This window comes from Bufo bufo, chromosome 4 (assembly GCF_905171765.1).
Source record: "Bufo bufo chromosome 4, aBufBuf1.1, whole genome shotgun sequence".
NCBI classification, from domain to species: Eukaryota; Metazoa; Chordata; class Amphibia; order Anura; family Bufonidae; genus Bufo; species Bufo bufo.
In genome coordinates this window covers 2,408,503-2,424,424 of record NC_053392.1, presented here as the reverse complement: position 1 = coordinate 2,424,424, position 15,922 = coordinate 2,408,503, and the positions used below count along the sequence as shown (strand labels likewise).

Genomic DNA, 15,922 nt, shown 5'->3' with positions numbered 1-15,922 from the left:
ACAAGGACAAAATGTGTCTACCATGGCCTCTATACCCAGCTATGGCTCAGGAGGCCCACGGGCCCACTCACCTATCAAAAGGTGCCATGGTAAGTGTGGTCAATGCAGGGTGGATTGCTCCAGGATTTTTTACAGTAGCCGCTCGGTTTGTACAAGGATGTATGGTCTGTGCATTGAACAATCCCGGTTAAGTGGTGAAGACTCCAAGCAAGCACCCCCCAGGCCACTTTACTCATTCCAGAGACTGCAGATAGACCATATACAACTGCCTAAGGTAGGAGTACAGGAATTTGTTCTTGTTCTTGTGTGTGTTGATCTCTTTTCATGGTGGCCGGAAGCCTTTGCAGTAGCAAAGGCAAATATCACGGCAAATCAGCTGGCCAGTGAACTGGTGTGCAGGTATGGTGTCCCTGAAGTTACTGAATCAGACAGGGGTTCCCACTTCACAGGAGAAGTAATGAGGGAAGTGATGCAGGCTTTAGGGGTCACCCAAGCTTTCCATACAGCATACCATCCCCAAAGCAGCGGCCGCGATGAGTGCCTTAATGGCATGCTCAAATTAAAAATCCAGAAAGCCATGCAGCGGCCTTGGCCAGAGTTTTTGCCCTTACCCTTATACTCAGTCAGGAACACTCCAAACAGAAAGACAGGATTATCCCTATTTGAGATTCTGTTTTGAAGTGCCTCCAGATTAGGATTGAGTGAGGAAAGGCCTGGATCCCAGATTTGATGGTCCTTTCCAAGTCCTGTTGACTACTCATACAGCAGTAAAGGTTGAAGGAAAGCCTAACTGAATACACGCTTCTCACTGCAAGAAAGTTCTGACACCCAAGGATGAGGATCCTCCTGCTGATGGCCGCCCTAATCCTGGGAACAACGGCCCTGTACCAACCACTGAAGGATAACTGGGACAATGCACTTATCTGACACCACCAGGTGCTGTTTACAGCACTCAATGACACTGACAGTATAATTAAGGACTGTTGGATCTGTACTCACAGTCCCAGAAGTTCAAGAACTCTGCCTTATCTGGCAATCCCTTTGACTTTTAAAGAACTTATTCATATGTCTTGCTGGCAGTTTGTCTCACAAAGACCAGGGCCTGATGATCAAAAGTATAACCCCACTGCAGTCCCTCTCCCCATAGCAGGGTGGTTGGAGGCTCCCTGGTGGCAAGACAAACAATAATGCAAGTAGTGTTGATTATAATAGTAGTATATGCTGGGATTAGGCTTATGTTTATGTGCAACAACAGGTTCTGTACCAAAAGGAGAAACTACCAGGATTATTGAGAGGTTTTGGGAACTGCATCAATACCTGAGAGGGAATCTGGCCTCCGGCTGGCAGTTGGACCTATCCCACCTGAAGAACCTCTGGGTTAAGATGTCAGTTCCAAGATATCTCAAAATGGGGGAATTGTGAGGGATGAGAATCCATTTTGTATAAACATGTCCTTCATCTTGTGCATATGTGGAAAATTACTGAGACAGCTGTGAAGATATGGCAGTTTCTGTGTATTGATAGTTACAAGGCCAAGGTAAGCAGCTCCCTCGCTCCCTTATCAGAGTTTGACATACAAGAGAGAGAGTTGTGTTCTCTCTGTGTTTCGGGATGTACTGCTGGAGAATACTAACCTTGAGATAAGATGCTGCAGAAGGTTTTAACCATTATTGCCATATACACTGCTCAAAAAAATAAAGGGAACACTTAAACAACACAATGTAACTCCAAGTCAATCACACTTCTGTGAAATCAAACTGTCCACTTAGGAAGCAACACTGAGTGACAATCAATTTCACATGCTGTTGTGCAAATGGGATAGACAACAGGTGGAAATTATAGGCAATTAGCAAGACACATAAATCACAGAAAAAATGCACCAAACGGATATGCCACTGACTATACTGGCTAGTCATAAATGCAGATATTAAAAGCTGAGACTTTTGCCAATATATTCCTGTCAGGAAAATATCGGAGCCCATCATGCACCACGTCACGGTCACTCAGCATGGCAAGGGGTCCTACCACTACGCTAACTATGGTGTGAACAAGGTCTGAAGGTGATGTAATCCAGCTCACAGCCAAGCTTCCACACAACCGCCTAGTAGGACAACTAGTGCAATGTGAACAAAGCCAGACTGTAAGCCACACCCATATCAGACCATGTGATGGAGGTTACCAGGTGCAAAAGAGTGTTTGAATGCCAGGTGAAGGCACATACACCACATATAAAACAAGACAAAAACACAGAAATATAGTGGCAATTCTGGAGGAGCTGCTCAACCCCTAACACCATAGTTAGCGTAGTGGTAGGACCCCTTGCCATGCTGAGTGACCTTGACGTGGTGCATGATGGGCTCCGATATTTTCCTGACAGGAATATATTGGCAAAAGTCTCAGCTTTTAATATCTGCATTTATGACTAGCCAGTATAGTCAGTGGCATATCCGTTTGGTGCATTTTTTCTGTGATTTATATGATTATATTTTCATCCGCACAATGCTCCGTTTTGTGTAGGATGCCTTTGTGGTGCATGTGGACCGCACCGACATCCTCCACCATATGCATTTTTTGTTGGGGATAGTCGTTTGCTGCGGTCCACATGTGGTGGGGCTACTTCCCCAATGAAAAACACGCTACAGTGTTAGGGGTTGAGCAGCTCCTCCAGAATTGCCACTATATTTCTGTGTTTTTAATTAGCAAGACACCCCAATAAAGGAGTGGTTCTGCAGGTGGTGACCACAGATCACTTCTCAGTTCCTATGCTTCCTGGCTGATGTTTTGGTCACTTTTGAATGCTGGCGGTGCTTTCACTCTAGTGGTAGCATGAGACGGAGTCTACAACCCACACAAGTGGCTCAGGTAGTGCAGGTTATCCAGGATGGCACATCAATGCGAGCTGTGGCAAGAAGGTTTGCTGTGTCTGTCAGAGTAGTGTCCAGAGCATGGAGGCGCTACCAGGAGACAGGCCAGTACATCAGGAGACGTGGAGGAGGCCGTAGGAGGGCAACAACCCAGCAGCAGGACCGCTACCTCCGCCTTTGTGCAAGGAGGAACAGGAGGAGCACTGCCAGAGCCCTGCAAAATGACCTCCAGCAGGCCACAAATGTGCATGTGTCTGCTCAAACGGTCAGAAACAGACTCCATGAGGGTGATATGAGGGCCCGACGTCCACAGGTGGGGGTTGTGCTTACAGCCCAACACCGTGCAGGACGTTTGGCATTTGCCAGAGAACAACAAGATTGGCAAATTCGCCACTGGCGCCCTGTGCTCTTCACAGATGAAAGCAGGTTCACACTGAGCACATGTGACAGACGTGACAGAGTCTGGAGACGCCGTGGAGAACGTTCTGCTGCCTGCAGCATCCTCCAGCATGACCGGTTTGGCATTGGGTCAGTAATGGTGTGGGGTGGCATTTCTTTGGAGGGCCGCACAGCCCTCCATGTGCTTGCCAGAGGTAGCCTGACTGCCATTAGGTACCGAGATGAGATCCTCAGACCCCTTGTGAGACCATATGCTGGTGCGGTTGGCCCTGGGTTCCTCCTAATGCTAGACAATGCTAGACCTCATGTGGCTGGAGTGTGTCAGCAGTTCCTGCAAGACGAAGGCATTGATGCTATGGACTGGCCCGCCCGTTCCCCAGACCTGAATCCAATTGAGCACATCTGGGACATCATGTCTCGCTCTATCCACCAACGTCACGTTGCACAACAGACTGTCCAGGAGTTGGCAGATGCTTTAGTCCAGGTCTGGGTAGGGTTGGACGATATCAAAAATATTCCCACGATAACGATATTAAGAAATTTATCGCGATAACGATATATATCGCGATAAATGCCCATTTAGAAGAAAAAAACACTTGGGGCCACAAGGAGACATTATACTGTATGGGGGCAGCCACAAGGAGACATTATACTGTATGGGGGCAGCCACAAGGAGACATTATACTGTATGGGGGGCAACAAGAAGACGTTACACTGTATGGGGGGCAACAAGAAGACGTTACACTGTATGGGGGGCAACAAGAAGACGTTACACTGTATGGGGGGGGGCACAAGGAGACGTTACACTGTATGGGGGCAGCCACAAGGAGAGGTTATACTGTATGGGGACAGCCACAAGGAGACGTTATACTGTATGGGGGCAGCCACAAGGAGATGTACACTGTATGGGGCAGCCACAAGGAGACGTTACACTGTATGGGGGCAGCCACAAGGAGACGTTATACTGTATGGGGGCAGCCGGGCAGCCACAAGGAGACGTTACACTGTATGGGGGCAGCCACAAGGAGACGTTACACTGTATGGGGCAGCCACAAGGAGACGTTATACTGTATGGGGGCAGCCGGGCAGCCACAAGGAGACGTTATACTGTATGGGGGCAGCCACAAGGAGACGTTACACTGTATGGGGGCAGCCACAAGGAGACGTTACACTGTATGGGGGCAGCCACAAGGAGACGTTATACTGTATGGGGGCAGCCACAAGGAGACGTTACACTGTATGGGGTCAGCCACAAGGAGACGTTACACTGTATGGGGGCAGCCACAAGGAGACGTTACACTGTATGGGGTCAGCCACAAGGAGACGTTACACTGTATGGGGGCAGCCACAAGGAGACGTTACACTGTATGGGGGCAGCCACAAGGAGACGTTATACTGTATGGGAGCAGCCACAAGGAGACGTTACACTGTATGGGGGCAGCCACAAGGAGACATTATACTGTATGGGGGCAGCCACAAGGAGACGTTACACTGTATGGGGGGCCACAAGGAGACGTTATACTGTATGGGGGCAGCCACAAGGAGACGTTATACTGTATGGGGGCAGCCACAAGGAGACGTTACACTGTATGGGGGCAGCTACAAGGAGACGTTATACTGTATGGGGGCAGCCACAAGGAGACATTATACTGTATGGGGGCAGCCACAAGGAGACGTTACACTGTATGGGGGCAGCCACAAGGAGACGTCCTGACTACCATGGTAACCGATCGGAGCCCCAGCATTACACTGCTGGGACTCCGATCGGAACTGCAAACTGCCACCAATGATGGGGGGAGGAGGAGGACGACGACCCTGTGGCCTCCAATGATTAATACTGGGGAGGGAGAGAGGAGGGGGGGCCCACTGCCACCAATGATGGGGGGACGACCCTGTGGCCTCCAATGATTAATACTGGGGGGGGAGGGAGGAGGGGGGCACTGCCCACATTCCCGGCACCCGACCTCTGAGAGGACGCTGTGATCACCTGAGGGGTTAATTGCGCGGATCACAGCGTCCTCTCAGAGGTCGGGTGCAGGAAATGCGAGTCACAGAATTCCTTCCCTCCCCCACGCCGGCCGAACTGCTAAGAGCGCCGCCGCAAGCGGCCAGCAGGTATCGGGGACATTTGCACGAGTAGAAGTACTCTGCAAATGTCCCGTATCGGTTCATGCTGGGGCGGGCGGCCGCAGATTTAGAAGCGGTCAGCGTACATGACCGCTCCTATGACGTCACGAAATACCGCGGTATTTACAAAACGGCGATATCGCCATATCGCCGTTTTTTTAATACCGCGGTATATCGTGATACCGGTATATCGCTCAACCCTAGGTCTGGGAGGAGATCCCTCAGGAGACCGTCCGCCACCTCATCAGGAGCATGCACAGGCGTTGTAGGGAGGTCATACAGGCACGTGGAGGCCACACACACTACTGAGCCTCATTGTGACTTGTTTTAAGGACATTACATCAAAGTTGGATCAGCCTGTAGTGTGTTTTTCCACTTTAATTTTGAGTGTGACTCCAAATCCAGACCTCCATGGGTTGAAAAATTTGATTTCCATTTTTTTACTTTTGTGTGATTTTGTTGTTAGCACATTCAACTATGTAAAGAACAAAGCATTTCAGAAGAATATTTAATTAATTCAGATCTAGGATGTGTTATTTTTGTGTTCCCTTTATTTTTTTGAGCAGTGTATAAATAACTAATCAAATCACTAGTTTCGATTGCCACCCCTTTGGTGGTGGGCCTGATTTGTCTGTGATTATCTATAGTGATATAAAGATGTATACTTGTGTGGAATACGGAAGAGAATCTGATTCAACAGTGCGTCTGTGTCAGCTCTCTGAGCCCTCATAAGGACACTTCAATTGGGACCCCGACAATCATAGAAGTAGGGTGTTTTGCCCCAACAGTCTGGAGTAATGACCCCTGCCCTGTACTACCTGAGGAATTAGTTCTATTGCCCCTAAATGCAAAACATCTTCTATGCTTGAGGTCAGGCAGGACTGTTGACCTGGAGGGAGAATGGTTTCGACAAACTTTTGAGGGGAGGAGACTGAAGTTCTATTCGATACCCTTCTCTTATTATGTTGTTTACTCCGGGGTCTATAATGGTCTGCTCCCAGGTGTCTATAAAGGAGCTGAGTCTCCCCACCACCTGGATGGCGTCATTGTTTTGGGGAGGAGGAGGCTTCCCCCTTGTTGGGATTAAAAAGGAAATTCCTTCCTTTCCATATCTCCACCTCCCCGTTTTCCTTTCCCTTGTTCCTTATGGTGATGGTATTGTCCGAAATGAAAAAACTGGGCCCTGGAGCGAGATTTGTCGTCCAGAAACCCCTTCTTCTGATCCGTGGCATACTCTAAGGCCTCTTTCACACGAGTGACGGATTAGGTCCTGATGCGTTCAGGGAAACTCGCACCATTTTGCAAGCAAGTTCAGTCAGTTTTGTCTGCGATTGCGTTCAGTTGTTCAGTTTTTTCAACGCGGGTGCAATGCGTTTTGATGCGTTTTTCACAACGCGTGATAAAAAAACTGAAGGTTCACAAACAACATTAGTAACCATCAGTGAAAAACGCATTGCATCTGCACTTGCTTGGGGATGCAATGTGTTTTTCACTGAAGCACCATTCACTTCTATGGGGCCAGGACTTTGTGAAAGACACAGAATATAGAACATGCTGCATTTTTATCGCAACGCAGAACTGATGCGTGAAAAAAAAAACCTCATGTACACAGACCCATTGAAATGAATGGGTCAGGATTCAGTGCAGGTGCTGTGCGTTCACGTCATGCATTGCACTGGCGAGGAAAACTCGCTCGTGTGAAAGGGGCCTAAGATCTTATCAAGGTCTGGACCAAACTTGGATTGACTATGAAAGGGAAGAGATATCAATTTGTTTTTAGATGCCAAATCACCTGACCAGGGATTTAACCAAACTTCTCTCTGAATGGTACTGGATCGTACTGCAGTGCGGGTCAAAAGACGAACTGACTCAGCGGATACATCTGCTAGAAAACTGGTCACCATCTTCAGGAGTGGGAGGCTTCCTAAAATCTGATCCCTCAGGTCTTATTCACTAGATGGAGCTCTAACTGCTCCAGCCAGACCCTGGTCAATGTCCAGGATGATCTACTGATGGCATTAGACCAGAACGACTCCATGGTCCTAGTCCTTCTGGACCTATCATCCGCTTTTGACACTATTGACCATCAAGTGTTATTGAACCGGTTGAAAGTGGTAGCCGGATTAGATGGAAAGACCTTGGCATGGGTGGTCTCATTTCTCCAGGACCGGGTACAACGAGTGAAGCTGGGGGTATTTCACTTAACCGATCTCCCACTGTCCTGCGGAGTACCACAAGGCTCGGCACTATCCCCAGTCTTGTTCAACATCTATCTGAGACCATTGGCCGACATCATCAGGAGCCACAATCTTTAGTTTCATGTTTATGCGGATGATACACAACTGTACTTTAGGCTTGCCAAAGGAACAGTTGATCAAGTCGATCTCGCCGGATGTCTCTTGGAGATCGATCACTGGATGAGTGCCAATTATCTAAAGCTTAATGGCACTAAAACTGAATGTATTACATTCAGTGACCAGAAAATTACACCCTCAGCACCCCAATGGCCATTGTCTTTTGGACCTGTCCCTGAGACAGCCACCCAGGTCAGGGACTTGGGAGTGGTCTTGGTCTCCAGATTAACCCTGGCCCCTCAGATAAATCAGGTGGTTAGTACCTGCCACTACCAGCTGAAACTTCTGGGAAGGATCTTAAGATACATCGAATCCCCTCTCAGGAAAGCCTTGGTCGGAGCAGCGATCAGCAGTCGGTTGGACTATTGTAATGCCTTGTACATGGGACTCCCTAAGAAGAACTTGCATAGACTTCAACTTGTGCAGAATGCCGCAGCAAGGCTCCTAACGGGTGCTGCCCGCCGAGAGCATATCACTCCCTCTCTTAATGCCTTGCACTGGCTCCCCGTCCAACAACGGGTGATGTTCAAGATTGGATGCTTCATGCATAGGGTATTCCATGGTGTGGGGCCCTTGTACCTGCGACGTAAATTCACCAGGTACGCCCCGTTGAGGACATTGAGGTCTAGAAACTCGGCGAATTTTAACATCCCGCAAGTTAATAAGATCAGACGTGGAGGTAGATCCTTTTCGGCTCAAAGGGCCAGATTTTGGAACCACCTACCTCTGGCCCTGAAAATGATTCCCAGTCTTCTCTCATTCAGACGTGCACTGAAAACCTTACTTTTCAAACAGGCGTTTGATCTTCCTATATAACACTTATTTGGTTTATATAATTTTGGGGGTTTTCTTAAATCTTAGTCTATAAATTCACGGTCGGTAATGTTCTTTTATTTTAAAGATACTTTTTCCCCACGTTTATTAAATTGTTTTCTTCACATTCTCTATATCTCGTCCGAACCCTTTGAACCTTGAGATCCCCCTACCTTCCTCCCCTTTTTCTTGACTCTCCATTTGATAAGTGCTAGGAAATTTGTCTCTGGAATAGGTGCCTCATTCTCTAGGCGTTTGTGGCCCATGGTAAAAAGTGTCCTGCTTTCTCTTTTTCCTCCCTGTTGAATTAGTCAGCTAAGCGCATCGAGGCCCGAAGGGTAAGACTGCGTGTACACAAGACTATACATCATTATCATCATCATCATTTAGGGTGCGGGCCACAGAAGTCACAGCTACCCCCGGCTTAAAAAATACCGCTGTGGCTTCCCAGGTTTGTTTAGAAGACTTTCCGCCTTTCTGTCCATGGGGTCTTTCAGCTGGGCCGCATCTTAAAAGGGAAGCACTGTGCGATTAGCTACTTGTGGCACCCCACGCCCCCGGCATCCAACTTCACCACCCGGCAGCCGAAGAGGATCGCGTCATAGCATCTCTCCGGCTGCTCTACCGCTGTGCATTTCACCAGCCTGGGCCGCCGCAACAGGGAGCTTCACCAGGGACCTGAAAAAGCTGGGTCCTGGGCACAGGCCTGAATGGAGGGACGGAGAGCCGCACCCTGGATCCGACCCTCGGCCTGGTGATTGTAGGTTAAAAAGGAGAAAATAAAAAAGGTACTGCCAGGAACCCCTCAGATTCCCCAGCACCCATCACTGGTAGGACAGGAAACACCCTGGTGGGGGAGGGACAGGGATTTAAACCTCCTGTCCTATCAAAGGAAGTCTGTGTCAGGATGTGGCGTCATGGAGACGACTGGGGAAATGGGGAATATGCCCAGTCACACATGGGAGTTTTTAGGGGAATGCATCCTTTTTATATTAAATCATAATTATTTCATCTCTGAAGGGGATTATTACCTCCAGAAATGGGGAACCGCGATGGGGACGAGGTTCACACCGGGGTATGCTAAACTGTATGTGGGGAAATGGGAGGGCAAGCTCTGGGCGGTCCTATGGTGGAGATTCATCGAAGATATAATTTGTAGTGTGTGTGTGGGGGAGGGGGGGGGGTATTTAAAAATATTTATCTTTATTATCATTAAAAAACCTTTCCAGGGTTTACTCCAACTTATGGCCAAACAAGTATTCATTTATCAGATCTTACTGTTTATATAGAAAATAATAAAATTCAGACAAAAATGTAAAATAAACCAACTGACTGAAACTGTCTTATACTCAGGAGAAGCAGTCGTCTCCCCAAATGGCTGCAGAACGCCCCAAAAATCAGTTCATTCTCATGAGGAGGAATCGCGGTAAAATGGATGCTTATGAAGCAGCGGCAGATGTGTCAGGAAGGAAATTCAGAGTAAAGGATTCGGGAAAGAATTATCGGAAGAGCAGATAAGAGGCGGAGAACTAGAGAGGAACGTTCTAGTGAGAAGGAGCGCAGAACGCGGATGAGGTGATGATCCCACCAACTATCACACAAGTTATAAGGACTGTTGCACACAAACATTTTTTTTTCCGTTTACATTAAATTTTTTTCGTTCCGTGTAGGGTTAGGGTTATACGAAACCATTCATTTCAATGGATCCGCCAAAAAACGGAAGATACTCTGTATGTCGGAATGCACATGTAAGTCATCCGTATTTTTTGCAGATCCGTTTTTTGCGGAGACAGAGAGTAGTAATGGGAGTTATAGTCCAAGAATCCGAGACCATATTACACGGCAGACTGAAGGGGTGATATAGATACGGAGGTGTCGGTGTAATGAAGGGCACGTTATTAAAATATTAAGAATAAATCACTCCCTTTCCCAATATTACATATAAAATATATAAACAATAAATAAACATATTACATATCGCCACGTCCGAAAAGTCCAAACTATCAAAATATAAAAAAATCTCTCTTATGCGGTAAACGCCGTAAAATAAAAAAATTAAAACCGCACGATTTTTTTAGTCACCTTGACCCCCCAAAAAATAGGATAGGACTGTTCTATTATGGGCCGGGCGTTCCATAAAATGCGGAATGCATGCGGCTTTTTTGGCATTTAATTTTTTTCGCGTGTTATCAAATGGTATCGATGATATCGCAATACTTTTTTATTGTATCGAAAACGAATAAAAATTTTGGTATCGAAACAACCCTAGTCCAGATTTGAAACAAAGTGGATATTGAATATGAACTCGCTGATCCCTGACAGACTGAAGAGTGGAGTTGTTTGCATTTGAATGAAGACCGGCAGAAGGGGACATAAGGAGAGCAGGACACCGTCCCTGATGAAGGAAAGCGCATCCGTTACCTGCAACCTGTGCGCTCGGAGGAGCGCGAATACAAACATACGAGGAGGAGCGCATCCGGCCGGAGCTCCGAAATTACATGGAGGATCTGAGGAAAGTTTAATCAACCCCTGAAAGAACACATCAAACAAAAGCCTCCACTGGACACACAGGTGAGAAGGAGACCACAGGAGGAAAGGTGAGAGCGGCGGGAGAGAGGAACATCAGGAAGGGTAGCGGGGAAAAGACAGAGCGTGCCGATACACAGGTGACCACAGGAGGAAATGTGAGAGCAGCGGGATAAGGAAGGGTAGCGGGGAAGAGACAGAGCACGCCGACACACAGGTGAGAAGGAGACCACAGGAGGAAAGGTGAGAGCGGCGGGAGAGAGGAACATCGGGAAGGGTAGCGGGGAAAAGACAGAGCGCGCCGACACACAGGTGACCACAGGAGGAAAGGTGAGAGCGGCGGGAGAGAGGAACATCGGGAAGGGTAGCGGGGAAAAGACAGAGCGCGCCGACACACAGGTGAGGAGACCACAGAAGGAAAGGTGAGAGCGGCGGGAGAGAGGAACATCAGGAAGGGTAGCGGGGAAAAGACAGAGCGCGCCGATACACAGGTGACCACAGGAGGAAAGTTGAGAGCAGCGGGATAAGGAAGGGTAGCGGGGAAAAGACAGAGCACGCCGACACACAGGTGTGGAGACCACAGGAGGAAAGGTGAGAGCGGCGGGAGAGAGGAACATCAGGAAGGGTAGCGGGGAAAAGACAGAGCACGCCGACACACAGGTGAGAAGGAGACCACAGGAGGAAAGGTGAGAGCGGCGGGAGAGAGGAACATCAGGAAGGGTAGCGGGGAAAAGACAGAGCGCGCCGATACACAGGTGACCACAGGAGGAAAGGTGAGAGCGCGGGATAAGGAAGGGTAGCGGGGAAGAGACAGAGCACGCCGACACACAGGTGAGAAGGAGACCACAGGAGGAAAGGTGAGAGCGGCGGGAGAGAGGAACATCGGGAAGGGTAGCGGGGAAAAGACAGAGCGCGCCGACACACAGGTGAGAAGGAGACCACAGGAGGAAAGGTGAGAGCAGCGGGAGAGAGGAACATCAGGAAGGGTAGCGGGGAAAAGACAGAAAGCGCCAACACACAGATGAGAAGGAGACCACAGGAGGACAGGTGAGAGCGGTGGGAGAGAGGAACATTAGGAAGGGTAGCGGAAAAAAGACAGAGCGTGCCGACACACAGGTGAGAAGGAGACCACAGGAAGAAAGGTGAGAGCGGCGTGAGAGAGGAACATCAGGAAGGGCAGCGGGGAAAGGACAGAGCGCGCCGATACACAGGTGAGAAGGAGACCACAGGAGGAAAGGTGAGAGCGGAGGGAGATAGAAACATCAGGAAGGGTAGCGGAGAAAAGACAGAGCGCGCCGACACACAGGTGACCACAGGAGGACAGGTGAGAGCGGCGGGAGAGAGGAACATCAGGAAGGGCAGCGGGGAAAGGACAGAGCGCGCCGACACACAGGTGAGAAGGAGACCACAGGAGGAAAGGTGAGAGCGGAGGGAGATAGAAACATCAGGAAGGGTAGCGGAGAAAAGACAGAGCGCGCCGACACACAGGTGAGGAGACCACAGAAGGAAAGGCGAGAGCAGCGGGAGAGAGGAACATCAGAAAGGGTAGAGGGGAAAAGACAGAGCGCGCTGACACACAGGTGAGGAGACCACAGAAGGAAAGGTGAGAGCAGCGGGAGAGAGAAACATCAGGAACGGTAGAGGGGAAAAGACAGAGCGCGCTGACACACAGGTGAGAAGGAAACCACAGGAGGAAAGGTGAGAGCAGCGGGAGAGAGAAACATCAGGAAGGGTAGCGGGGAAAAGACAGAGCACGCCGACACACAGGTGAGAAGACAACAGAAGGAAAGGTGAGAGCAGCTGGAGAGAGGAACATCAGGAACGGTAGCGGGGAAAAGACAGAGCGCGCCGACACACAGGTGTAATAGTCGAGGCATTTTTCCATTGCAGCAGTTACGGTAAAGCTTCAACACGGCAGCACAACTATATACCGATATAGGAGCGCGGGGGGCGCTGTGAACAAGTAGTAAATCACATGACGTCATCACACATGCGTGTACACACTGCACCTGACCGGACCGAGGCTCTAACACGGCCTCTTCTCAACTCGTCTCCTCTCACCTGGTGATGTCAGAGGCCGGGGCTCCTCCATCATGGCCTCCTCGTACAGATCCTCCTGTCCTTCTATATACTCCCACTCCTCCATGGAGAAATACACCGCCACATCCTGACACCTTACAGGAACCTGACAACACAATGACACCGTCATCACCCAGACCCCTCCAGTGCTGTTACTGGAGAACCTCCCAGTATTCCCAGCAGGGTCACCTCTCCAGTCAGCAGCTCCATCATCTTGTGGGTGAGTTCTAGGATCTTCTCCTCATGTATCAGGGGGGGAGGCTGTGTGATGGGGGTCCACCCTCCTGACTCCTGGATGATGGGAGTCCTCCCCGATGTCTTCTTCACTAGGGTGTAATCCTGTGGATGGAGAGAGACACTGACTCCAGATCTCCCCTCAGAATCCCTCCCGGGATCATGGCCCCATCTCCAGTAATCTAGTCCCTAGAAGCTGGAATATTCTTCCCCTCCAGCCCCTTCTGGACTCTTCTAGAGAATCCCCCATCCCCCTCCCTCTGGCAGAGAGCTCCATAGTCCCCCTGCTCTTACAGTAAAGACTCCTCCTCTATGTTGTGGAGAAGCCTTCTTTCCTCTAGACGTAGTGGAGGCCTCCTTCTTCTAGTATCATCTAGATGTCAGACTAGTGGTAGAAATCCTCCCTCCAGGCCACACTGGGGACAACCTGCCTACTTCCCTCCTCATGGCTCCGCGGTGGCCGATCTTCAGCTTCTCCGTCCCTTGGAAGGTCTGGAGGCCGTTCTCCAGGAGCCTCTTCCTATCACTTCCTATGATGGATTCTCCAGAATACAATAAAGAGGAGAGAAATCTAGAAAGGTTTACCTCTCCGCTCAGCAGGGAGATGATCTCCAAGGTGAGGTCTAATATTCTTCTGCTGATCTCCTTCCTGTCCATCCTTGGTGGAGGAGCTGGAGGAGATCCTCCAGGACAAGGAGAGACCCCGGGGATAAAGGGGGATTCTGGAGAGAAGAAGAGAGACCCTGACCAGGACCTGCTCTGTATCTGTGCACTGCAAGAGCTGCAGGACCTGCGATGACGTCACTGCCATGTGATCAGGAGGGGCGGAGCTCAGCAGTGGTGAGAAGAGGTGATGTAGGACCTGTGATGACGTCACTGCCATGTGATCAGGAGGGGCGGGGCTCAGCAGTGGGGAGAAGAGGTAATGTAGGACCTGTGATGATGTCACTGCCATGTGATCAGGAGGGGCGGGGCTGAGAATACGTTCTTCACGTGATCTGTACGAGATGGGCGGAGCTTAGCGGTGCAAACTATTTTATCTCATGTTCTTCAGTTCTATTGACCTCCGCCTGCATTGGTCACATGATAATGACGTCATCACAGGTCCTTCAGCGCCTCTGCAGTACTAGACGCCATAATGGAGGAGGAGGAACAGCAGCAGCGCGATGCAGGAGCAGGTGAGGAGCGGCAGACAGTTCATCTATGTGGGCGGCAGCTGCGGTAGTGCTGGAGGGTCTGTGCAGTGTGTCCAGGGCTCTGCGGTTTAGGCTCCTATCACCTGACGGTACGGCCGTCTATAGCCGGGGCTCAGCGGAGACAGAAGAGAGGACGCCTCATATAGAGACCCAGAATACACCGCACATAGCCCCGCCCCTGCCCTACTCTGCACCCACACAGCCCCGCCCCTGCTTTACTCTGCACCCCACACAGCCCCGCCCCTGCCCTACTCTGCACCCCACACAGCCCCGCCCCTGCCCTACTCTGCACCCCACACAGCCCCGCCCCTGCCCTACTCTGCACCCCACACAGCCCCGCCCCTGCCCTACTCTGCACCCCACACAGCCCCGCCCCTGCCCTACTCTGCACCCCACACAGCCCCGCCCCTGCCCTACTCTGCACCCACACAGCCCCGCCCCTGCCCTACTCTGCACCCCACACAGCCCCGCCCCTGCCCTACTCTGCACCCCACACAGCCCCGCCCCTGCCCTACTCTGCACCCCACACAGCCCCGCCCCTGCCCTACTCTGCACCCCACACAGCCCCGCCCCTGCCCTACTCTGCACCCCACACAGCCCCGCCCCTGCTTTACTCTGCACCCACACAGCCCCGCCCCTGCCCTACTCTGCACCCACACAGCCCCGCCCCTGCCCTACTCTACACCCACACAGCCCGCCCCTGCTTTACTCTGCACCCCACACAGCCCCGCCCCTGCCCTACTCTGCACCCCACACAGCCCCGCCCCTGCTTTACTCTGCACCCCACACAGCCCCGCCCCTGCTTTACTCTGCACCCACACAGCCCCGCCCCTGCCCTACTCTGCACCCACACAGCCCCGCCCCTGCCCTACTCTGCACCCACACAGCCCCGCCCCTGCTTTACTCTGCACCCCACACAGCCCCTGCCCTACTCTGCACCCCACACAGCCCCGCCCCTGCCCTACTCTGCACCCACACAGCCCCGCCCCTGCCCTACTCTGCACCCACACAGCCCCGCCCCTGCCCCACTCTGCACCCACACAGCCCCGCCCCTGCCCTACTCTGCACCCACACAGCCCCGCCCCTGCCCTACTCTGCACCCACACAGCCCCGCCCCTGCCCTAGTCTGCACCCACACAGCCCCGCCCCTGCCCTAGTCTGCACCCACACAGCCCCGCCCCTGCCCTAGTCTGCACCTACACAGCCCCGCCCCTGCCCTAGTCTGCACCCACACAGCCCCGCCCCTGCCCTAGTCTGCACCCACACAGCCCCGCCCCTGCCCTAGTCTGCACCCACACAGCCCCGCCCCTGCCCTACTCTGCACCCACAC

General features: G+C 51.2%; 1 protein-coding gene across 1 annotated transcript in view; it reads right to left on the bottom strand.

Moving 5' to 3' along the window:
* The window catches only part of LOC120997536 (zinc finger protein 501-like), a 31,844-nt gene extending 17,649 nt beyond the window's left edge, over nt 1-14,195 (bottom strand). Inside the window, exons 1-3 of the mRNA XM_040427623.1 lie at nt 13,982-14,195; nt 13,352-13,501; nt 13,145-13,268 (exon numbers count right to left, since the gene is read on the bottom strand). Of these exons, the coding sequence (XP_040283557.1) occupies nt 13,145-13,268; nt 13,352-13,501; nt 13,982-14,053 (346 nt within the window). The 5' untranslated portion in view covers nt 14,054-14,195. The remainder of the gene's footprint in view (nt 1-13,144; nt 13,269-13,351; nt 13,502-13,981) is intronic.
* Nucleotides 14,196-15,922: the final 1,727 nt, after the last annotated feature.